At 32.2% G+C, this 26,924-nt stretch overlaps 2 protein-coding genes across 3 annotated transcripts in view; both read right to left on the bottom strand.

Moving 5' to 3' along the window:
- Window positions 1-4,745, bottom strand: part of LOC139517479 (alpha-latrocrustotoxin-Lt1a-like) — a 74,634-nt gene extending 69,889 nt beyond the window's left edge. The window contains exons 1-3 of one of the 2 annotated variants that reach the window (XM_071308585.1): window positions 4,634-4,745; window positions 3,928-4,032; window positions 324-405 (exon numbers count right to left, since the gene is read on the bottom strand). In XM_071308585.1, coding sequence (XP_071164686.1) covers window positions 324-365 — 42 coding nt within the window. In that variant the 5' untranslated portion in view covers window positions 366-405; window positions 3,928-4,032; window positions 4,634-4,745. The remainder of the gene's footprint in view (window positions 1-323; window positions 406-3,927; window positions 4,033-4,633) is intronic. The other variant, XM_071308586.1, reaches the window with a different exon arrangement.
- A 2,510-nt stretch (window positions 4,746-7,255) lies between these two features.
- Window positions 7,256-26,924, bottom strand: part of LOC139517480 (putative N-acetylated-alpha-linked acidic dipeptidase) — a 39,182-nt gene continuing 19,513 nt past the window's right edge. The window contains 13 exon segments of the mRNA XM_071308587.1: window positions 7,256-7,547; window positions 9,237-9,329; window positions 10,009-10,090; window positions 12,858-13,023; window positions 13,754-13,831; window positions 16,377-16,464; window positions 16,884-16,975; window positions 17,802-17,869; window positions 18,102-18,165; window positions 19,411-19,496; window positions 20,149-20,268; window positions 22,257-22,342; window positions 25,879-25,971. Of these exon segments, the coding sequence (XP_071164688.1) occupies window positions 7,340-7,547; window positions 9,237-9,329; window positions 10,009-10,090; window positions 12,858-13,023; window positions 13,754-13,831; window positions 16,377-16,464; window positions 16,884-16,975; window positions 17,802-17,869; window positions 18,102-18,165; window positions 19,411-19,496; window positions 20,149-20,268; window positions 22,257-22,342; window positions 25,879-25,971 (1,324 nt within the window). The 3' untranslated portion in view covers window positions 7,256-7,339.

Below are 26,924 nucleotides of genomic sequence, written 5' to 3'. Positions count from 1 at the left end.
TATGTCTTTGATTTGCTCAAATAAAACGTTGTTGTCAATATAATGGAATTCTATGCGACATTCAAACAAAAGGAGAGGTTTAGCTAGCTATAAATCAAGGTTCAATTACCAAGTCAGAAATATAACAGTTTTGTTCCATTCGTATGATTCATATGATTTGATTTTGTCATTTGTTAAGGGACTTTCCGTTTTGAATTTTCCTTAAGAGTTCGGTATTTTTTCTCTATCTTCTATGCTCAACACAGTTATTCAGTACCGATTTTAGATTCTTTGCAACGGTATTCTGTCTGTAATACTATATATGACACCAACTATAAGCTTACCAGAGAAATAATACAACATTGAAAGAGAAACGTCATTAGCATCTTTCACTTATAAATTGAAACTGGATGCATCACATCCGTCCTATAATAAGACATGCAAAACCATTATTAGCAGTTCATTTTAAAAGTACCTGATAAAATTTCTATAAAAAAAATCAAAAGACTATTGTCTTCGGTATTGTGAAAGAGTAAATCTATATAACTCCGAGTATAAAGTATGTGAATGCATAACACAGACCACGTGCTGCATATCCTATCAACCAAAAACATTATCTAACATTGGTCAATCAAGCTATAATTTACGAAATCAGTAAGTCATGGTTAATAAAATAAAAATAATATGTTTTAAACGCATAGACAAACGTGTGTGTGTGTGTGTGTGTGTGTGGGTGTTTAAAAGGTATTCATGCTAATGTGTTGTGTATGTAAATCTTTTGGAAAAGAAATTGGTTGCTAATATAGGGAATCACTGAATCGTGACTGGAGCGGGCCCCCTCTTAGACAATCAGTGGGCCCCCACTTATGAAAATTTCTAGATCCGCCAGTGAGATTATTATATAGATTTAATAATGCAGCATTTCAAAATTTATATTTTGTAGCAATGCTTCACTGTTATTATCACTATTCCCTTCCACACATTTGCGTTTAAATATGTGTATGGTTTTCTGATCTGGTAAACAAAAACCGTCTGAAATTTAAATGATGCGAGACATTAAATAGCTGACATATTTTAATTTACGATAGGCTTTTTTTTACAATTCAAGTGATTTATGTAGCTAACTTAAACAGATATAAAATCAATAGCGATGTTTAAACAATAGTTTTTTAATGTATATGGAAATGGGTCTTAAAACCCATGCACAATGTGTATTTGTCTTACGAAATGTTTCAATCATGAAATTGTATTTATAAAGCTTTAGTAAGCATGTTTTTACTACATTTTTTCACGTGCGTTCCAAATGGGTTCACCTGTTTTAGACAGTCGTTGTCGCTCACGATGTCGGTGCATCATAAACATACAAAGAAAATATTTTAGGTGAAACAAAAATGATGCTTGTAAAAAAATTGTAATTTGTTTTTTTTCTTGTTATTACAAACCCGGCATATATTCTTACTTTGTTATAAAAGCTGTGAAGTGAGGTTGCGGAAATTCTAACGAAAAATGTCTTATTAAGGTCGCAAGATAAGGAAAATTTGCCATCGGGAAGACAGTTAATATTTAATTAAAATCATTGATTTTCAGTAAATATAAAAATACGAAAATGTGGTACAATTCCCAATTAGACAAATCTCCACAAGAGACCAAACAATATACTAAATAAACAACCCAATATAAAATAAAACAAAACAAACAGACAGACAGGCATATTAACAGTCAAGGGTCCAACTTAAATAAGTTATCAAAGAAAAATAACATGCATATGTTATTACAGACACTTTCATTAGTTGTCTACTCTTTTTTCCTTAATCTGTAATAACATATGTTTGTTATGATATCAGTTAAATATATCAGTTAAATATATCATAAATATTTTATCTGTGATGAGCACTTGGGAATCCTTAAAACTTTGCGCAGTAGCTTAATATATTACCTTGATAACTAATTTTCTAATTCCATTAATACAATTTTGATCAACCATGGTAAATCAATGAGACAAGGCAATTAAGCTGTAATAACAAGGCTTAGTTATCACAAGCATGAAACTTATGATATCAGTGGCGTAGCTGGGTCATTTTTACGTGTACGCCCGAACCTTGGCGAGGGATATGAGGATAGCCAACCGCTCAATGTTAAAGCACCTGCTGGTAGTTGGTTCGAAAAGGACGAAGCCCCCGAAAGCTATCGAGAATGAGATACCGTAATGATTCCTGTCAGTAAAAAATCATTGATAGCAACATATTTTTTAATCTAAATGGTCTATTTGTTTTGCTTAAATTTTGTAATATGTTAACTTATTCATCGTGTTAAACTGGAAGCTAGCCTAATGGTCATTGGTTTTAGAGAAAACGTCCAAACAAATATTACTTTTAAATAAGTTCAAAGGGTGACGTGAGTGAGCATACAATCGACAAAAGCACCTTTTAATGAACACGGAAAAAAAATAATTCTAATAGGTGCAATATAAAAAAAATTTAGAACACCTAGGATTTCTTCCCACAAAAAGTGAATCAATTTATCATTCCTCTAAAGAGATTTTAAAAAAAATCTAAAATTTTCTTTTGATATTTTTTTCTTGATCTGGAATATTTCACGACAATCTATGAAGGTTTATAAATTGAGCATGTAAAACAATTAATTGCGTAAAGAAGAGTCCGGCTATCTGTCTATCAGAAAAGAACAGAAAAATGAACGAAAACAACTGCTTTCAAAAGTTTAGCTTTAGACATTAGTCATAGAAAAAGCTTCTTTGGCATTTTCATAAAAAAAGCCCAAACTGCAACCACTTATTGATTGCAGAAAGGAATACATTTTGTCCTTAAAATGCGGGAAAATTAAAGACATAATTGCATTATTATTTTGCTCTGAATACTCTTTTGATCATAAACAGTTTCTGTCCAACTTTCTTAAAATTTCACGGAGAGTCATTCAGAAGACTTTATCCACATTCGGAACCTAAATATTGACGCCGCTTTGTCTCGCTTTTGGGACATAAATCACAGGCTCGAAAAAAATACAAACAGCATATCGAATCTGAGCAGATAGTGAATTGCTTTAAATATAAGAAAAGTACGTAGAATTCATAGTAGATTAAGACTTTTACAAAAGTTTCGAACAAATATATTAAATGATCTATATGAGTAAATTTAGTCCCTTCTTATTCAAAATTACAATCCATTGAAAAAAGAAGCACAAGGCTGATGTTCTTCTGACCAGTTTTTCTTATTCTATGTCGATTATTTATTTGTTTTATTTTCAAAATTCAAGTGTACGCCCGGGCGTTTTGACGTAAACGTAGCTACGCGCATGGATATGAGAGTAAATGAGACACTTGGAATCTTGGCAGTGCCTCATTACAAGCTCTGATCATCATTTCTTACAATGAATTGAAGTACATTGTTATGCATGTCAGAGGCCTTTAAAGAGATATAGAGAAGCTGTAATAACACCCTTTTGTTATTGCAGGAATAGATTTTCTGTAATAACATAGGCGTATTATGCATGATTTGTAAACTATGAGCTGTTATATCTTAGCAAAGATTAGTATACTTAAAGAAAATTATAATATCAATAGAACTTGAGCAAAATTTAACAAAATAAAGGTTGTATATTTTCCCTTTGAAACATATAACATACATATGTTATCACAGTTTTATTATATTTTAGCCCACAATAACAACATGTATGTCATTTTTCTCTAATAACTTGTTTTAGTTAGCTTGACTGATTAACGACAAAACGATAGACATTAAACAATACAAACATGTAGCAGTGAAAAAAAATAAGGATTATTAATATTATAATACTATTTTTGACAGCATTAGTGAAGCACAGTTCTTTCTATGGATTAAACCCTACTAGCGTCAATCTATCTAGCAATTCTCATCCTGCAATTCTCTTTTAAACCCTAGTAGTATAATATATACAAGTTTGATGATCACATACCCTAGCACACGAGAATTTACTTTATGATATTTTCAAACACTTTATCTGTTTCAGTCTTAAATAATGTCTCCACTTTTGTTTTCAAAGGTCACATCATGTGTAATGCTATAAGTACAAAATGTTATATTTATACATAATACATGATATATATATGAGGCGTAAATACGCATTAATTTTCATTATTGACGTGTCAGACAGAGAAAGTATGTAGTATGGGACAACAATGGGAAATTAAAGCATTAAATCTTTATGAGAAGGCTCATACAGGGGACATCTTCCAACCAACTACTCCATATATTTTCTATGGCAGTCAAAATTACCCCCCCCCCCCCTTTCTCCCCTCCTTTTTTCCCCATTGTAGTCCAACCATCCTACTTTCCCTTTCACATTAACTGTATGTTTTACATGTAAACTTTCTGTGCTTAGGCGTAGAACACCAACTAATGAATTATTTTGTGTTATTGTCAGGACCTTTTTGTTTAGATCACAATAAGGATTGCTATCAAGAACATTTGAACAAAATACACAGGGATGGGTTAGTTCTATATTTAGTTTTGTAAACATATTCCTTCGTGTTTTATATTTGTTAACATTGACCTTGACAAATCCACGAATAACTGAATTTGTGCCAGTTGGGGATATATTTCTTGGTATACAGGTAATTTTCTATGGAAATGAACAATGCTATAAAAATTTATGTACATACCTCAGGTCTGCTCAGACATATTCACATTAGCAATAACCAGGGGACGTAATCAAATTCATTCTTAAGACATTTAAACTAAAAATAAGTATCTGACCTATTTTCTGAAAATCTGTTAATTATACATTTCCGCTCTTCGTTTTTAATAACCATATTTAGCTGTTACAGTACATTCGTTAAATCTATGGGAAATGTGAAGCTATTGAGGGAGTTTTTCGGAGATAAAACGGTGTTAAATTTTATTTTTTATAAGACTAGTGTTTTTCTTTTTAATACTGATTTAATCAAAAAGTGGTTATCACGGTTATCATATAGGACGAGCTAATATTTCTTAAGTTGAGACAGTATAGAAAAATAAATGCAATATGTACATGTATGTTGTTTTTGTAGGCATTTTTCTTAACAATCTGTTTTTAATTTGATTTACAATACGAGATAACATGTACTAATAGTAAACACAACTATTTTAATGTACAAATTGTTGTGATATCATCATACATGTCATAGTTGATCATACTTTTTTACATGGCCATGTACATGTCATTCATAAATTGACACGGAAGGGGTGACTTTGCTACATTTAAGAAGTGAATGCTTCTTTTTGTTAATCCATCGGGGTGTTAACGCGTTGACCGAAGTATATTTTGTATGAAGCGCTTCATTCTAAAAATTTACGCAGAAACTTCCGAAGGCTTGTCGTTTGACTGATAACTGCGAACACATTTCGTATAATTACATGTACGCGGATATTATTCAGTGCAAAATAACAACGCCTTCTTAAACTAATCTATTAGAAAAACAAATTAATACAGAAGAATATCCACTATGTACTTGCACTGCACTATCATTAGAATAGTAGAATGCAGGATGAAAATTTGCCTGTATAGTTATTAAAATGATCTGCTATATATCATAACTGTTATACAAATATAGACATTTTAAATAATAGAACAACAAAAACCAGAGTATACTGATAACAAATGATTTCATCACTACAATATATAGTAATAATTTTTTATGGTGAAGTTGAATTTCCCTGTCATTTATAATAAACAATATTCATCATCCACACAAAAACTTGTCTTATCAAAATATATATCTATGTATCTTAACTCAATTTTAACTCAACTTTCAGATATAGAGATATGATTTTTTTTCTGAAACAAGTGCTTGTAAACTTCCACCAGAACTTGCGGTCATCCGAAGTTCAGTACTTGAGGACTTTGATTACATATTGTGACTTGGATGGAAAGATGTCTCATTGGCACTCATACCATATCGTCTTGTTTCTATTTTGCATGATGCGTGGAAGAATTATATATATTATAATATTATCGTCACTTGCTTTCATGTGGTATAAATTAAAGTAATAAACTGTTGACACAGAGATATATCTCGCATATCCGCATAAAACTCAGACATAGACAATCTGATGACCACATCATTGCTAATTAATTCAGTCACTGGTAGAAATCCAGAGCCGTCGTACAGAAAAGAAATCCTAATGTCTCGCTTTCTGAGACTTTCGCAGAAGGCGAGACAAAAATGGTAATGTATTCTTACATTTTGATGGAAATGTATATATGTATAAACGTTTTGAATCTTAAAGTAAAACTTCAAACACAAACAATTACAATGTATGTAGAATTGTCTAGTAAGCTGAAAATAGTATCAGGCCACGTGAAATCGTCATAAATTTGCAAAATAAAGATGTCGATTTCTAGATAGGTTTATACGGGGCGACACATGCGGCTCAGGATTTATCTGTCCTTCCGGAATAGATGAGATCACTCACCCATGGTTTTAGGGGGTTTGTGTTGCTCAGTCTTTTGTTCGTTATTCGCCATGGCATTGAAAGTCTCTTTTCGACTTTCGATTCCGTATACACCTTTGTTATGTTTCGCCTCCCTTTTAGTCGTGCTTTAACATCACTATCATAGATAACACGAGGATTGAGCACTCATAAACATGTATGACCCCTCCTCATTCTGCCGCACGTGTCTGTCTATCTGTATCTTTGTTATGTTTCGCCTCCCTTTTAGTCGTGCTTTAACATCACTATCATAGATAACACGAGGATTGAGCACTCACAAACATGTATGACCCCTCCTCATTCTGCCGCACGTGTCTGTCTATCTGTATCTTTGTTATGTTTCGCCTCCCTTTTAGTCGTGCTTTAACATCACTATCATAGATAACACGAGGATTGAGCACTCACAAACATGTATGACCCCTCCTCATTCTGCAGCACGTGTCTGTCTATCTGTAAATCATCTGTGTTTGTTGGGTAACGTCATGTTTGCTTTTTGTCTGTTGTCGATTATCGTTTTAGTTGTTTCATCGGAAACGAAGTTTAAAGGTTATGATAAAGTTGAAGAATCAGTTACAATACATACAATTGTGTTTATAAAAGTTATGAAATATCAACAAAAAAGGAAGATAATAACACCATAGTATGTGTAGGACTAAAGATACGTACATTAGCATGTGGCTGAGCTAGTATCACTATTTTTCAATCTAAATCGTGTTATCTTCTTAACTGTTAAGATTACATTAAAACTTGAAATAATGCTAATAAAAATCAAGTCTGTAACAGTCAATCATAGGCCTGAAAATACTAATAAGTAGTCAACATTTTTTTTTATTTAGTATGTCAGTTTATACAGTTTTTAAAACAGAAAAAAAATGTAATTGTTACAAAAGTCATACTCATGAGACTAGCATAAATTTAGTAACTTCGCGTAATGTAGAGGCTGCGGATTCAATAGTGAACAAAATAACAGAATAATGTTTCTTGACTACGTTCCATCTTTGTGTCTGATTTGGATCCTTTTCAATCTCAAATAAAGCATCAACAAGTCCTGGAAAACTACTTCCAGCATAGCTATTGACACTGCTCTCCGCAAACAGAACATGTCTAGAAATGGAAAAAAAGTATATTTTTTATAATGTTTTAATTTTTCCTGATTTAATCACCTAAAATTTTCATTGTGGACAATGTGAGAACTATGAGAACAATAATTATTCAGTCTTTAGATTAGACACCAACTATAGCGCATTAAATAGCCCTAAAGTCAGTGTCAGTACTTTCTTATGATTTTTTTATCTAGACAAGGTCATTATCATAGAGAATAAACAACTATATCGCAAACATCTTGAACTCTCTGCTATAAATAGCAAGTTGGTAATAAAATCAAAATTGGAAAAAAATAGAGAAAGACGACACCGGATTTCAAAATTTTGTGTGTGCAGATTGATTGAATACCGGTAGTACACTGAATGTTTAACCCCGCCACATTCTCCATGTATGTGCCTGTCCTAAGTCAGGAGTCTTTTATTTTGTGGTTGTCGTTTGTTTATATGTTACAAAATTGTTTTCGTTCATATTTTACATAAATTAGGCCGTTAGTTTTCTCGTATGAATTGTTTTACATTGTCATTTCGGGGCCTTTTATAGCTGGCTATGCGGTATGGACTTTGCTCATCGTTGAAGGCCGTACGGTGACCTATAATAGTTGTTAATTTCTGTGTCATTTTGGTCTCATGTTGAGAGTTGTCTCATTGGCAATCATACCACATCTTCTCTTTGTATATGAATGAACATATCTACTATCAAGTACTCAAACACTTAACAAAAAGTATCGAACAACTTTTCATAGTTTTCCCCTTATTTTGGAATCGGTGATGTAAAGGCAATCCTCCACAATGAATTTAAAGGTGTTATAAAACGCAATAAAATGAAGACTGTTTATCGTTATTCCTCAATTAATAAGCAAAACTTAATTATTGCTAAGTGCATGTATAATGCCATGCTCGCAGATGTAGGTTTTTTTTTGCCAATTTTTCAACTCTCGTGCATCGTTTCCAGATACATCTGGTTTTTCATTAATTTTATTATTTTATTTTATTCCTTATTATACCTAGTAAATAATATAAAACATTAATATTTTAAATCAGTGTTAAATTGGGCTTCGTTAAATAAACTTATTTTCCAATGAAATAAACATATAATATGCATGTTGCCTGGGCAGTCACAAAGTTTTAACCTACATGTAAGTAACCCTTAGAAGTTTTATATTGTCAATATGATATCTTCTAAGTAGCTTAAGATTTAGGACATTAAATCGATGGTTTCGATTACTGTTTTATATAAAGGTTAATTTGTTCTGACGGCGCATAATTCATAGAGAAATTGCCTACAACGCCATTGATTCATTCTCGAGTGTTTACACTGTAAGACTGAAAACATTATTCTTGTTCTTAAGTTACAGCAATTCTCCCCTTTTTATAGTTTAATTTTGAAATTTGAAATATAAGTACTCGCAAAAACTGGTATGTTTAATTTCAAATCCTTAAATTTAAATGACGTGGACGAAAAGAGAACGTAACATAAACGTAACTAAATTGACACTTCTACATATTCTGTCCATTTTGCAAAATTCCTTATTTTGATGTGTTGATTTCAGTTATTTGGTCATGCCTGTGTTAATTTTAATCAATACTTGTCTACAACAGAGCCAATTTAGAGCATTGTATCAGCTTCAACAACTAGGGAACAATAAAGATTGTTCGGTAATCTTTTGATGTCTTCTAGTCTGACCCTCACCTTGCAAACGGTCTCCCAGGCAATCCCTGTGGATCAAGGAACGCTTTCTCGAGTAATGTCATCTGATCGTTGATCATTCTGATTGCATATGGACTGAAATGAAAATTTTTCTTCTAAAATTGTCAACAAGCATAATAATTTTCGATTATAAACATACGTCAATAGCAATGATAATCGTAATCAAAATATAGTAATGGAATGACATCGCTTTATAAATATCTTGTCTTTGTTTTGTACATATGCACATAGTTTTGATTTTGCTAACAAAATGGTTCTGTTACTACTCAATGACAATTTGAAGTTTTTAGTGTGTTGAAAATACAATGGTTGACAAATTCGAGATATGTGAATAAAAACATACTACAATGCAAAGTTTTTAGACAAAATTTAATAACAACTTTAAAAATAAAACGCACACGGTGCAATGTATTATTTGTGAAAACCCAACCAATACTTTATTATACAATTGAAATAGGAAGTTGTGGTATTAATGTAAACGAAACAACATTCCATTCAAGTCAGAATTTGTAAAAGTTGATAATTATAATAGGTAAAGTACGGGCTGTAACACCGAGCCTTGGCTCACACCGAACAACAAGCTATTCTGCTATTAAAGACCCAAATTGACTTATGTTATGTGAATCAATTCAAACAGGAAAACCAACGGTATAATCTATATAATGAACGTGAAACCCTTATGAACTACATCAACAAACCACAACCACTGAACAATAGGTCCCTGATATGTTGTGTTTATTATAAATTTACATACTTTTGCATGTCTAGTTTGTCAACAAAATTCTGAAAGGATGTTGTTGACTTCGTGAATGAATTTGCAGCATTATGGAGTTCGGCTGAAAATTAAAAACACAAATTAATGAACAAAAACCACCTTTTTCCTACATATCAATGTGTATAAAATGTTTGCCAGCAGAATACTTGCCCTACTAGTAGAGCAAATAAAAGCACCCCAAAAAATGTGGAAGCATCAACAAACCGGTCCTTAAAAGCAGAACATAATAATAATACTAAAACTAGAGGCTCTAAAGAGCCTGTGTCGCTCACCTTGGTCTATGTGAATATTAAACAAAGGAAGCAGATGGATTCATGACAAAATTGTGTTTTGGTGATGGTGATGTGTTTTTACATCTTACTTTACTAAACAGTCTTGCTGCTTACAATTATCTCTATCTATAATGAACTTGGCCCAGTAGTTTCAGTGGAAAATGTTAATAAAAATTTACAAATTTTATGAAAATTGTTAAAAATTGACTATAAAAGACAATAACTCCTTAGGGGGTTAAACATTGTTAATAGATCAATACAACAGATTAGGAGCAGACAAAATATGGTTGATGACCCCTGATGGTATCCAAAAGATTTCTTCAAATTTTAATAATTTCTGGAAAGATATTTTACTAAACTGAAAAATCCTAAACACTGTCACTAATGGCACTGCTGAAGGGATCATGAAACAATCCATATGGCTAAACAAGAGTTTGAAAATTAATAATAAAACTGTCTTTTACCAGAGGTGGGTTGAATCAGGAGTTTTCTTTGTAGGCTATTTACTTGATGAAAACAGTAATTTTTTTACTTTAAAAGAATTCTGCGAAAAATATAATCTTAATATTAATTTCTTGGAATACCATTCTTTGCTTGATATGATACCAAAAGACTGGAAAAATCTAATCACTACTTCAGAGAAAATTACGCACATATCTAACGATAAATTTGAATTTATGAAAAACAATAAAAAGTCATGTCAGTTCTTTTATAAAAATTCTTGTCAATGTATACAGAACGTCCTACAAAACAAGAAGACAAAATGTGTAAGGAACTAGGCACTCATATATAAAATTGGGATTTCATTTATAGTTTACCCTTTTGTTGCACTAAAAACAACAAATTTAGTATGTTCCAGTTTAAGATTTTACATAGAACTCTCGCTACAAATGCATTATTGCAGAAATATGGATTAAAAGAAACTAACTTATGTAGTTTCTGTAATGAAACTAAAGAAACTATGATAAGTCACCTTTTCTGGGAATGTACCCTAGTTAGAAATCTGTGGTAAGAAATTGCAGCACTTCTTCTAGTTGAAAATAATTTAACTTTAATACCTAATATGGAAAATATTGTTCTTGGGTCAGAGTCTTGGGATTTTTCCCTAAACTTACTCATTATTTTGGTTAAAAATTACATTTATACATGTCGCTTTAATACTTCATTACCGACTCTTACAGGTGTCATAGCTATGATTAAAAATTCCTACCGAATAGAAAAAATATCTACCTCCTTTTACAGATCCTGATTTGTGTGCATCTTAAAAGTACTATCTATGTTTATTGATATTGTTATATATATATTGATATACTAGTTTTTGTTTGATTGTATTTGAATTATATCCCCTTGACTTAGGTTGACATTTATGATGTGATTCTGTCCAACATGTTATCTGTTAATGATCTCTATTGGCCTCTCCTGGTACCTCTCATGTTCAACATCATTGTATAGGCAGTGATGCATGTGGCTAGAGGAGAAGACTGATGCCATCATTAACCTTATCAGCATATTCAGGTATTCTAATCCAGAGTGAAAAAGGATGTGTATGATCGAGTAGAAAATTTAGAACAATTAGCATAACAAACTTTTTAATTTTAGACTGTTATTGAAAAATTTAATATCAATACATGTATTATGAATTAACTATATAATTATGTATCACAATACTTGGTGTATTTTCAGATGAAATAAAAATAAATTACAAAACAAAACTCCTCAGGGGGCCAATTGAACATTTCGGTCATGTTGACTTATTTGTAAATCTTACTTTGTTGAACATTATTGCGGTTTACAGTAAAGTTTATCTCTATCTATAATAGTATTCAAGATCATAACCAAAAACAGCAAAATGTCCTTAAAATTCAGGGGGAGCAACCCAACAACGGTATTTCCGATTCATCTGAACATTTCAGGGCAGATAGATCTTGACCTGATAAACAATTTTAACCCATGTCAGATTTGCTCTAAATGCTTTGGTTTTTGAGTTATAAGCCAAAAACTGCATTTTAACTCTATGTTCTATTTTTAGCCGTGGCGGCCATCTTTATTTGATGGTCGGGTCACCGGACATATTTTTTAAACTAGATACCCCAAAGATGATTGTGGCCAAGTTTGGATTAATTTGGCCCAGTAGTTTCAGAGGAGAAGATTTTTGTAAAAGTTAACGCCGGACGCATGACGACGACGGACGACGCCGTACGCCGTACGCCAAGTGATGAGAAAAGCTCACTTGGCCCTTTGGGCCAGGTGAGCTAAAAAGGCAATTGTATTTTGGTAAAAAGACTACAAATATCTTTCACACGTAAAAAGTATTGACTTAGTATTATCGAACAATGATGATCGATAATTATGCAGTTCCTGCGTTTCATGTTTTACAGACGTTTTTATGTTTTCGTCAACAATGATTAAAGAGCTGGTTATTTATCATAATTGCGAAGCATTTTTTTTTATTTGAAACGTCATTTTATTTTATTTTATATGTAATCGAAATACCTTATGGTCAAACATTTTGATATCGTCTAAGACTTGTATAGTAGTATTGTTAAAATACATTACGCATGCTAATGTTGTCCGTTGATAACAATTGTCCATACTCATTCTCCAGTAATGTTACTAGTAGTTGAAGTTTAAGTGAAAAATCAGTTACATTAAATGGAACGAGTAATTCCTCTGACAGACGTCTTGTTACTTCAGCCATCACTTAGGCAACTACTCTATGATACTATTAAAACATAAAAACTTCAGCCATCACTTGTGCTACTACTCTATGCTACTATTAAAACATAAAAACTTCAGCCATCACTTGTGCTACTACTCTATGCTACTATTAAAACATAAAAACTTCAGCCATCACTTGTGCTACTACTCTATGATACTATTAAAAACATCAAAACGAAATGTAGTTCCTGAAGTTTTACTATTTTTTTACATCCCTAGCTTTCAAAGTTTGGTTTGAGCGTTCCTGGTGAAGGTTTTTATAACAACCCACGTAATATCGGTAATGAGAGGATCCTTTCTCAAAATAACTTTTCAATCTCACAAGAAAATTGAAGAATTACTTTTCAAGCCGCGAATTTGTCATTTACAGACACATAGAATCTATCATTATGAATACATTTGGTTTAAACTGTAAATCATTCTTGAACCTTGAAGAATTTTTCAATGTTGATAAGTTTTATGGAGCTGAGAATGAGTCATAAGCAGACAAAAGGCATAGTTCCATATGTACAATGTACGCCGTCCGTTTTTAATCATGAGTTTATTTCGTTGCAGAATAATTTGTTTGAATGTAATATACTCGGGGAATATGATCACCAACACATATGATGTACTGTTGTCGCTCCTGTTTGTAAGGCAGTATGTTAAATTATAAAATATCCTATTTATTTAACTGACACTTCTCTAAAGTTTTCATTGTAAACAAAATGTGTATTAAGCAAATGTCTTTATACCTTAAAACCAGGATCCATCAATTTGTCGACAACGTTGAAAGTTTCATACTTGGAATGATACAAGGGATAACCACCAGTCTAAGAGAAAAACACAAATTATAGATATATGTATCTAATAAACAAAATTACTTTATACATGTAAAAAGTAACTATTTTGATCTCAATTTCACAATTATTTATATATTGAGCATTTGCTACCAAGGTATTGTTGAATCAAGATTACACAATTTTTATACACGTCAGATTGAATTGATATTTGACTTTTTTAAATATAGTTGTCTGAACTTTTCAGAACGTTGCAATAAGTATATAAAAAGAGGCGGACAATACTTAGGAAATATTGAAAACTTGCAAGTCCAGAAAAATTGATATCGCCAAGGAAACACAGTTAATGAATGACGGCGTAAAGACCGACGAAATATGGAAAACAAAAGATTGTGCAACACAAATTCCAATACCAACAAGGTTTATCTCAGGTGCTCCGGTAGGAAAGGTAGGCAGATTATATGCCAATAGTGGCATCGGTAACATTACTCGTTGTTAGTAGAAATTCACTAATGAGATGCGTCTGATGTTTTCAAAAGCGATGAAAAGAGAACGGGATTGTGGTTACAGCATTTGTAACATATACATTGTAATCGTGGTCATCTGTAAAAACAGACAACATTGACAAACATTATATACATTCTTACTTGATAATTGAAATGCTGTGCAAGGATAATTTTCTATCTGTTGTTTCAATCTATGTTCTTTGCGACCAAATTTTGAGATATTTACCCAGTAATTATTATTTTGAATAAAACAATTCATTTACAGTATATTCAAAATTAATCAAATGTACTAAAGAAGAAAATGGGTTCGGGATTTTCTCGCTGCATTCAAGACCCTTTGGAGGCTTTGTGGTGTTTTTTCTTTGGTCGGTGAGTTATCTCTTTGACACATTCCCCGTTTTCATTCTCAACTCTATTTTACTTAAATTTTCAGTCATTTTATGTTAGCTTTGAAATATTTTAAGTGCTTTTCATACTTGATTTAAATGAGAAGTTTTACCTATAGATTTTTTCATTGATAATGAAACTGTTCTAAAACAATGTCATTAATAAACTCATAGATACCAGGACTAAATTTTGTACATACGACAGACGCGCGTTTCGTCTACAAAAGACTCATCAGTGACGCTCGAATCCAAAAAGTTAAGAGGGCCAAATAAAGTACGAAGTTGAAGAGTAGTATGGACCAAAATTCCTAAAAGTTTTGCCAAATACAGCTAAGGTAATCTATGCCTGAGGTAGAAAAGCCTTAGAATTTCAAAAATTCTAAATTTGGTAAACAGTTAATTTATAAATATAACATATCAATGATAATTCATGTCAGCACAAAAGTGCTGACTACTGGGCTGGTGATACCCTCGGGGAAATAAATCTCCACCAGCAGTGGCATCGACCCAGTGGTTGTAAATAAAATTAAACTATCTCGAGCAAAGAAAAAAGAAGAAAGACAGTTTTTGCCGTTCTGCATAGTGTATATCAAAATGACATAATTTGAATGCTACAAAAAAAAAATAATCATAGTGTGCTCCCAAGCTTATAAAATGAAAGATTCAAATATTTAAATAGTCAATACAATATTTCCATATGCAAATTTATATCAATTACTCGTAATGTGTTAGCAGAAAATAAATTAACAAAACTACCGAATTCCGAGCTTTATTTAAAATAGACAGCCCAAACACACCAAACGACTGGATAACAACGGTCGTATTCCCGACTTGACACAGGCATTTTCTTATGAAGAAAATGGTGGATTAAACTGGATTTTAAATCCAACTGAACCTATCACTTATATGACAGTCGTAAACAATTTCATTAAATTGACAACGATGTGTGAACAAAATAAACTGACAAAATCGGTAAACATGTCAAAAACGTATGCAGCATTCAACATTGTATTATAATATAAATCCCTATAAAAACAAACAAATATGCCAACAAAGAATCACAAAAGGTATAATAGACAAATCGCATTATCAAAATTTAAAGACAAGAGTACAATTTCTTTTTTACCAATGCACAATATCACAATGACGGGAAGTAAGTGGCGAGCAAGGTCAAATGGGTTACCAAAAATAGACTGAACATTAAAAGTTATATTCACAAAAACAAATAAAAGAATACGTTAAATAGACGATAAACAACGTCAGTACCTAGAATCTATATTTCAAGACCATCGTGTATTCTTTGTGAAGTTGATACGGAATATTTACCAACAATGTCTTTGAACCTTCCGATAAACTTTTTTTTTTAGAAAAAAGCACGAGACGTTCTATGATATACCTCCGAATAATCAACTTTCTACTCAGACACTGGTGACGTTTTTCAAAGTCTCAGAAGCAGCTGCAAGCTCTTGAATACCGAATAAGTTGGGAAAATAATATCCAATATGCAGGTGAAGTTGGTATATTGCTACTAAGGTGGCAATATATTTTTGTTTTTATTTTGTTTCAACAAATACAATTACTTCCATGATGATAAATTAAGTCACACACATTAAATTTCAAAGTTTTCTTTCACTATAGAAGTTACATGTATGTCTATCTAGTAAGAACTTAAGGTAGAGTACTCACCTTCGTTGAATATGATATGTCACATATAGGAACACCAGCAAGCTGTACAAATGGTGCAAAATCACTTCCAGAGCCAGCTACATCAATGCTGTAAGAAGACATTATTCATAAGGATACAACTTTACAATGAAGCAAAACAAAATATTTCAAGTAAGAAACAAACGAACACATGTATAAAATTAGATTCCTTGTATATGCCAGATTAATATTTATATTCATCACGGTACAAAAAAGTAAATTTCAATTTCAGCTTAAAGGCTCCAACAGAGCTTACGAGTGAAATGTAGGTCGATGAATATTTGTTTTATTTAATGCTAAGATCACATAATGGAGTATCTTAAAGAGGGAGGAAAGATACCAAAGGGGCAGTCGAACTCATAAATTTTGTATTCCTAATCAATCTTGCTGTTATCAGTTTCTAATTGTCAAGATAGCGAAAACTCTATTTTTTTTTAAATGTCAGCAAATGACCATCCCTCAAAGCATGACAAATGTCGTTGACTTTACCTCGGTTTGGTTTTATCGTCCTCATCAGGATGACCCTGCGCCCATTTTGAATACAAAGAGCTATAAGTGTTCTGCATATCAGGACTTGGCATCTAAAATAAAAGCCGTTCATTTTACCAAGGAGTTACAAAGATTATATGTTGATGAACTCAATTATAGATTAAATTAAAGCAAGAAGCTGTGTTTATATGACGCCATGGTCCGCCTGAACTATATTTTGGTATTATAATAAACTAAAAATTTCACATCACAATGAACATGTGTACCAAGTTTCAATTCAATGTTATCCAACCTAAAAGTAAACTACCTTGACCAAAACTTTTTAAAGTGAAACAAGATAAACATATCGAATAACGAACGTACAGACGCATAGTCCATAAAACATAATGGCTAAATAGTAGGATGGGCAAGAAATTTACTCATCCCATAGATATCGTATCAGGTCACTACGTCTAGCACAATGTGTGACGAATTCACCTCACCGACTATCTTAACATGTGCTATTAAGACTAGTGATAAAGTCTTCAATGTAAAACCCCTACTTCCATTGGTCTATACAAAACAAATGCAACCAAGAACGAATTCATCTTGTTATATATTCATTTGTTTTCTACATTTATTTCAATCGTTCATCATCAAAGTTCGGGCGAACGATTCAGATTTTCTCTCAACTTCGTGTTGTTTTTACCAAAGAACGCAACACCACTATTCACCGTGTATTAAAATAAACCACACCTACTCACCCGATATTAGATAATACATAGTCTCCACGCGGTCGTTTCAACCAATGATATTCCAAAAAATGTATTAAAGTAGTTGCGATAAAAAAAGGTTCTGGCATGTAAAAAAGTAAACCAGTTCAAACGAGAAATTAACGGCATGATTTATGTACAAATAAGTGTATGATTAATAGCTTACCTTTTTTGTTATATTATAAATAACACTGTTCAACAGGGGCGATGCAGCTACAGAAAGCGAATAATTCCCTATGATGAGAAAAAAAAACGAAATATGAAAATTGATTTCTCAAACAAAGTAATACTATTAGTAGAGTGAATGTGCACGACATGTTGGTTTTGAACAAAAATAACCTACGTCAAAAGATCTCTTTCTGTATAATTTAGATAATTTTGTCACGCCTCTCCAGAAATTCATGACGAGAACCTTAAAAGTAACTTAACTTTTTTTCTTTAGATAATATATGGTAATGTTACTTGCCTCCTACTGCTATATCTACATTAACATAAGCAACAGATCGTGTTTGTAGATTTTTAACAAATTGCTGAAAAATAAAACATAACACTATTTATTTTTCTACTATCTTATCATGAATCCCAATTTATTTTAACTTAAAAAGATGTTTTAAGAAACCGTGGTGCATAAAGGCAAAGGGCGAAATATAAAAAAAAATGGATTGTTTTCTTTTAATTTTCAGTATTATAAATGTTACATGATGAAACTTATCACGCGTACAAGAGAATTATCAAAGATTATATCATACAGATTTTTTTTTTTTTTATAAAACTACAACAAATGCGAATTTCGAAAAAAAAAACCTCTTCAGTGATGCTCGATGCAAATATATTTTGAAATCCAAAACCTAATAAAAAAATTTAAGAACTTATTTAGGCTAACACACATAATAATATCATAACAAAATCCTTAAAAGGGATCAAAACTCTACACGATGTTATAAGACGGTCGTTTACTTCCGTTGCTTAGTCAGTTTTACAATTATTCTAAAACTCGAAAATTCTCTCAAAGAAAATTGTCTTTTAATATAAAGAAGATAATGCAATAGGATGATTGGAACTCTTACGGTCCGATGTAACGGCACTTTTGTAAGATTCCACAGTATCAGAACTCGTCAATGTGATTTATGTATACTGTTTTCCTGGATTCTTATATACACATCTCAAAACATGTGCATGCTTGATTATGGTAGACATTTCCTGATCAAGTAACAATTGTTGCTGGACGTTGAAAACCGGTCATCTATTATATGTAGCGCCTTATATTCGTTTCCTTCTAATTAGGAAGAGTGTTGTAGGTTATATTCGAATTATATTTATTTTAAAAACATATTTTAAAATGAGCTTGCAAATTAATTGTGTCTTTTAATTTGTTGGAAGTATAAAAATCACAATTGCATCTTGTCTTGAATCTCGAGGTTTTCATACAAATATTGCTTATTATTTTAAAGAGTTATGACTTTATTGAGACATAAATATTTGCCATAGGATTATTTTGGTACTTCGTTATTAGTAATGTACTCATTCATTCCCGATTATTCAGTTTTGCCGATTGTACAAACAACTACTTAATCTGCTGTTTACAGTCTAATGGAAGGATAAAAATGGTAGTTTTATTCGGAACTCCGTGTGATGCACTAACATTTAATGACAAATAAAACCGATGACATAAAAAGTCGTTGTCCTTGTATGTTATATTTTATATAAATTAAACCAGCTTTTTATTCCGTTTTTGCCGATATTGGTCTATAAATTCAGATATACATTCAGTTTACCTCTACCCATTCGTTAGAGCCAATTAACCCGTATTCTTCTCCACCCCAACTACAAAAAATTATTGAACGTCTTGGTCGCCATTTTTCTATATGAGAAAAAAAATATTGTAGTTAACAGGTTATGATAGTCCTTACGGAAATGTTTTGATGTTTCATAATTGCAGGATACAGTGGCTTGATTGATGTTCTTTATGTAAGTGTATCTATTTTCCGTTGTGCTAGAAACCAAGAGAAATAAACGTTTACTATCAATCTTCAGATTGAAGTGTATATACCAATTTGAGACTCCAAGAGAAACACACGTTCAATATGTTTATCACTTTAGTTGAACAGAAATGGAACAGAAATAAGTAACGTGCAAGGAGTAAAGCAATACAAAATCATGTAATGTTTCAAAATTAGAACTATAGATTCAAAAGATACTATTTCTAAATATAATATTTTAAAATCAGAATCAATTATAGTCTCAGTCTGATAATCGTGTCTTTCGTCCGATCACGATAAAATAGGTGAAACATAACGATTGAATTATTTCGGGTTAGGACGGATATAAAAATGTAACTACTCAAGTTTGTATTTTTTAAACTATATGCTACAAATGCCGCACAATAAACATTAAGTTAGAATAACTTGTACACTCATGTCTCAAAATCCCTAACCCTGTAAAGAACATGTTCTCCGTTTAGTTCCAAAATATCGTTTGCAAACAATTCAGTTACAGCAGAAACACATACTTACTTGATTTCACAAGGTTGCCCATAACACGTGATATCTCCTTCATAACAGCTGTACCAGTTGATGGATCTATTGCTCCAAAAACCCAAGCGTCTCTATGGTTACCCATTAGAACATAACGGTCTGGGGAAAAAAACGATATCCCCGTTTGAACGACAAATTTATGTGACGTATAAAATTTTCTGACGTCAGACACTCAAATCAATGAATGTGTTCGTAGATAGTAGATGTTTTTGTGTTCTGTTAAATTGTTCCTTTTAAAATTGTTATACGATGATGACTGATGTACCCATATTTTGACTATTTTATTTATTGTGTCTGTTTATTTAACGCATCAATGTAAATATATCGGAAATTGATGAGACTGTCATTAAAGTGAGAGGGTTAGCGCTATAGAACCAGGTTTAATCCACCATTTTTTACATTTGAAAATGCCTGTACCAAGTCAGGAATATGATAGTTCTTGTCCATTCGTTTTTGGTGCGTTTTTGTTATTTGATTTTGCCATGTGATTATGGACTTTCCGAATTGATTTTCCTCTAAGTTCAGTATTTTTGTGATTTTACTTTTTTGTCCGTAATACAAATTGAATGAATTGGAACATAAACACACATTAAAATCTATGATAGTATGTCCTCATTTCTTATGTATTTGTTTTATTCTGTTTGTGTTTTCCGCATCTGAATACTCACCATGCTGGTTCTTTAAAGCGAATTGTAAGACTTTTCATTTCTGTAATATTTGCACATTGCAATTATATTCAATTGTTGTAGTTGAAAAGTTGACTGGAGTAGCATTTGTAATATGTGGTTCGTGGTATGTGGCTTAACATTCATAGGAAAAAATTAATTCTTATTCTTGACATTTAAAGTTATAAGCAGAAAACTAGTTATATGTAAAGTATTTTAATGCATAATTAAACCTGTATGAAATATTCCATGTGGAATGTACACGGAATATAGTAGGAATATTGCTCTGAATTCCTACCAGAAAAGAGTGATATTCTAGTCAGACAGTGGTAGGAAATCACATGGAAAATAGCCGAAAAATTTAAATTAGCAGGAGTTTCTTTGTATATTCCTACCAGGAATATACAAATTAGCAGGATTAATTTGGTAGGAAAATAAAAATCCACCCAGAAAAAATACTTTCCGGTAGGAATCTGAAATATACAAAATGAAAGTGTATATTCACAAATACACAACTGGGTCAATGATTTTTAAAAGTTTCAATTGGATCTCAACAACAAAGAACAAAGGAAATTCATGGAATACCTTCATTTTTAAGAAAATGGACATTTGAAATGTGTAAGGAAACTGCAATATATGCAAGCTAGAAATTGAATTATACATAAACATGAAGATGAGCCAAAAATATGCATAGATGAAATTCAGAGTGAATTAATGAGTAAAATTATGCACTATTGTTGAATTATTTGATTACTAAATATTTTTGGCAGGCAGATACAAAAATCCTTTTGAATATACAAGAAGTACCTTCAGTCTTCATAAGCCATATGTTTTTTCATTTCTATATTGTAGTTGGATGAACCTAGCTTGCAGCATTGTGTTCCAACACAACTTTTGAATTTTTGAACTGGAACTTGCTTGCATTTTACACTGCAAAATGTGTGTCATTAGCAAACAAGCATCAAGTTCAAGATAACTAAAAAAATCCATGTAGAAAGATTTTCTGGTAGACATCTATAAATTGATTTTGGTAGGAATCTTGTACATGTAGTAGGAAAATAAATAATAAAATCAGATTTTCAAAACAGAAAAAAATCCATACAGACTTTTAAGATTCCACCTGGGTAGTAGGATTTTGGTAGTAGGAATATTAAATAATCCAGTCAGAATTTTGTTCATTTTCCATGTCCGCCTACTTTCTATATGGAATTTTTGATTCTAGGTAGATTCCTACTTCATTCCTACTAGTGTCTAGGTGGGATCCTACTACTTATTTCGTACGGGATCAATAACACACTTAAGCCTATCATTTTTTCTTCTTCATAAAACTGATTTAATAGTGATTTTTATTTTTTTTCATGTATTATAATTATAAAACTAGTCATCTATTGACAAATAAATTTACATACGTGTATAACTGACCTGGTTCAATATCGCCTCTTATTATTCCAAACACGTTGTGTATTGTCCTCTTCTTATTTGAAGTAGAAATTCTCATACGGACTTTCCTAAAAAAAAAAAAATCAAAACAATGAGGCAGATAGTCATTCCCACATTCCCCATTTCCTTTCTCAATTTCATTGAATAGCAGTCAGGGACATTCCCATCTATCACAAGTAAAGTCAAGACGGCGAATGTTTTTATGTTGTCTGAATTCCTAAGAACTATACCTTGGTTTTGGAATATACCTTTGCATTAATTTACTGCATCTGATATACAAACATATAGATCACAAGGAAACAATATATAGACAGACAAAAACTATCCTGTTACTTTGAACTATTGTTATACCAAAAAGGTGTGTGGTATGAATACCAATTGAACTATCAGGAAAAGGTCAGAATGACAACAATATGAACAACTACACAACTTCTTGTAAGACCCTATAACATTGAGCAAAAATTATAAAAATAGCAAACCTTAAAAAGTCACCAGAAGACTAAGTGTGAAACAGTTAACTGGATAATCATAGGTCTGTTCTGTGTTCCTTTGGAATTTCAACCAAAGATGAAAAACTGGATATGCCATCACTGTATTGGATACCTAAACTACATAAGTGTCCTTACAAACAACGGTATATTGCTGGGTCTTCCAAGTGCTCCACGAAACCTCTTTCTAAATTATTAACATCTATTTTATCAGCAATCAAAGACGGGCTTCAAAGTTATTGTGAAACTGCCTATTCTAGAGGGGGCGTGAATCAGATGTGGATACTTAAAAATTCCAAAGATGTTTTAGAGTACATACAATCTAACTCACTTTCATCTTGTAACAGTATTAAAACATTTGACTTTTCTACTCTGTATACTAGTATTCCACATTCCAAACTAAAAGACAAATTGAAAGAGTTGGTATTGCTTTGCTTCGTAAAAAAGAATGGCCAACGTAGATACAAGCATCTTGTCTTAGGGAGGGATAAATCCTACTTTGTAAAGATTCACTCTGATTCGAACAAAAAATTCTCTGAAACTGATATTATCAAGATGCTTGATTTCTTGATTGACAACATATTTGTTACGTTCGGAGGACGTGCTTTTCAACAGACTGTCGGCATTCCAATGGGAACAAACTGTGCCCCTCTACTTACCGACTTGTTTCTTTATTATTATGAGTCTGACTTCATGCAGGAACTTCTTAGGAAGAAAGATAAGAAGTTAGCACTATCCTTTAACTCTACTTTTCGCTATATAGATGATGTTCTTTCACTAAATAATTCAAAATTTGGTGACTATGTGGAACGCATCTATCCAATCGAGCTAGAGATAAAGGATACTACAGATACAGCTACGTCGGCCTCATATCTTGACTTACATCTAGAAATTGACAATGAGGGTCGGTTAAAAACAAAACTTTACGACAAAAGAGATGATTTCAGTTTTCCAATTGTGAACTTTCATTTCTAAGTAGCAACATTCCAGCAGCACCTGCATACGGGGTATATATCTCCCAATTGATACGATATTCCCGTGCTTGCATTTCCTATCATGATTTTCTTGATAGAGGGTTGCTGCTCACAAGGAAGCTATTAAACCAAGAGTTCCAAATGGTGAAGTTGAAATCATCCCTTCGTAAATTTTACGGACGCCATCACGAGTTGGTTGACCGTTATGGAATAACCGTATCACAAATGATATCGGATATGTTCCTTACGTCATAACTACAATCCCCTTCCCTTTCCTGAATGTGACCTACCGAATTAGACTTTTTACCGGATTTGTTATCACATAAGCAACACGACGGGTGCCGCATGTGGAGCAGGATCTACTTACCCTTCCGGAGCACCTGAGATCACCCCTAGTTTTTTGGTGGGGTTCGTGTTGTTTATTCTTTAGTTTTCTATGTTGTGTCGTGTGTGCTGTTGTTTGTTTGTCTTTTTCATTTTTAGCCATGGCGTTGTCAGTTTGTTTTAGATTTATGAGTTTGACTGTCCCTTTGGTATCTTTCGTCCCTTTTTTAAAATGAGAAACAACAACCTGCGCCTTCTTCACTTAACATTTCCCCTCATGAACAAATTGGCAGATTCGGAGAATCAGCATATGCCTTTCAAGTCTATGATATTTTAAGCATGGCAACCCTGCACAATGTAATTTGAGGCAAATACGAAATCCATAGCAGGAATTTAAGGAGAAAAAAACATTAAAAAATACTTGTGTTAGTTTGACATCATTTCAAACATTTTTGTTCTATTCTGTTTTTATTCCCCACAGCTTTATACATTGTACTCTCCGTTATGGTTCACACATAATAAATTATTTTTGCTCGTAAGTCTGACAATTTTTATAAAGTACTAAACAATCTAGAAAATAAATTGTGTTTGCATATGCGTCTTGTAATAGATAAGTAATATATACAATTACACCTTATGTAAGAATCCTGGGTTTTGATTGGTTGATAGCCAGTGTATTTTTCACCAATTTACTGTTATCAAATTTATATCGTTCATTTTTTAACGCCGCCGGGGTATTTGCAATAAGGATATGCCTTTTTTACCCTCTCCGCCGTGGTATTTGCCAAAAAATACTCTATCCGACTGGACGCTTGTAACGTTACGATCATCAGTCTTGAGAATGAATTTCTCTCGCCTTACGGCTTGCGAAATTTAACATTCTCTCGACTGATATTTTTCGCAAATACCCCTCCTTAACATGATATATCTGTTCAGAATACCCATCATAATGGACGATTAACACTGTTGAAATTAATATATTAGCATATAACAACAGTGGTGAACAATGGACTAAAGTGTCTGTAGAATATTCCTTTATCAAGCACATCTAGCAAATCTACCCTTCCCTTACAGACTTATATATGAAAATGGTTGTCATGACTTGGTGGATATCTTATTTGTTTTTCGTTTTTGTTTTTAAAACGACAAAGGTTTCCTCTTTTAACAATTTTCTATTTTGTTATGTCGGGCCTTATACAGTCTGCTATGAGGTACGGGTTTGACTTATTATTAAAGACCGTACGGTGACCAATATCTGCTAATATCTACGTCATTTGTCTCTGGTGGAAAGCAATTATACCACATCTCCTTCTTTTATATTTACATGAGTAATATGAATTGCAGAAGTCAAATCGACAATGAAACCCCAAACGAACAAGAAACGTCTGTCTGACAATAATTGTGAAGAGTCGAAAAAGTAACAAATTCAATCGAATTTTAAGTATCACAAAAAGCATGTAACTTATCCAAAGCACACAGAAGAGTCTCATACACTACAAAATCATTCAAACATCTAGTATAGCAACTATAGCAGGGGTACTAATTAGAAAGACGCGAAAATAGACTGAAGAACACTCACTAAAAGACGAGATGCAACGATCGACATATGACGGGCTTTATAGGTAGCACAGACAGCTAACATAAAGCTTCATTGTTCAGATTTAGAGGAGGCCTTGACGGCCATGAATGAACAAGAAATATATCTTTTAAGACTTATGTGACAAGTATCACCACATTGATGGACGCACGTTCTTTACACAACATGTATATAATGTTTATTATAACGTTTGAATGAACTGTATAAGTAGCTTAATATACCAGTCTTTTTTGTTTAAAGGTCCTCCAATTCTGTATGTGACATTCATAGCCCCTCTCCATGATGCTGGTAAGTTGGCAGTCCCTGTCATTTTACTATAAAGACAGCAATCCTCATTAATACGGTTATACTAGTAGTATTATGTATTTACATGTACGTTCTTTATTCTTATAGGCGAAAATTTATCACCGTCAAACGACATCCGATGCATTACCTATATACCATTTAATGTTGTCACTGATAATACCAAAACATTCCGATGAAAAAAGAAGAGATTTTTTGTTGTTTCACGTACCTTGTGTTATTCTAATACATTTATATATTACATTTCATTTAAAAGTCAGATTCAAGACAGTGCAATGCTTTCTTTTATTCTCTTACACGTACACATTATAATATACTGTTGTGTTTTCTTTAAAGCTTTAAAAGAAAGGTGGAGTTTTTAAACTGTCTTTCATGATAAGCAACAATTTCAATATCAGACGAGCCTGCTATAAAAATGTACAAACATATTATTTGGTAAAAAGGTCTTTTAGTCATAATCACCTTGTATATTTTTTGAAATGCTTTGAACTGAGAGCAGAATAAAAAAGGAAAAAACCAATTTTCCTCTTTTTTCACTCCTATTTCTGACAAGTGCAATTAGAGGCCAAGTTTGGACCAGAACGTAATAAATTTATTTTATAACCCATGTATTTGAGAAAAAATCACGAAAAACTAAGACAATTCTGTTATATTAGTATTTATTTGTTACATTTCAAAATAAATTTATACTGAATTCAACACTTAACTGTCCATTTTCAGTCAACTCTCTGTAAAGGATGCAACATAGAATAAATTTATTCTGAATGCATGGCACTTTATGTATATGATCATTTATAAAATAAATTTATTATATAGAGCCTTACTATCTATTATTAGTTCAAGAAAATCATAGAATAAATTTATTCTACATTCAATGTCATTTATGATTTTAATAATATTTAAAATAAATTTATTTTGAAAGTCCAGTAATCTGTATGGTGAGAGGCTGAGACACAGAATAAAT

This window comes from Mytilus edulis, chromosome 3 (genome assembly GCF_963676685.1).
Source record: "Mytilus edulis chromosome 3, xbMytEdul2.2, whole genome shotgun sequence".
In the NCBI taxonomy this organism is placed as follows: domain Eukaryota; kingdom Metazoa; phylum Mollusca; class Bivalvia; order Mytilida; family Mytilidae; genus Mytilus; species Mytilus edulis.
Note: the sequence above shows the minus strand (reverse complement) of the source record. Positions and strands in the feature narration are given on the sequence as shown.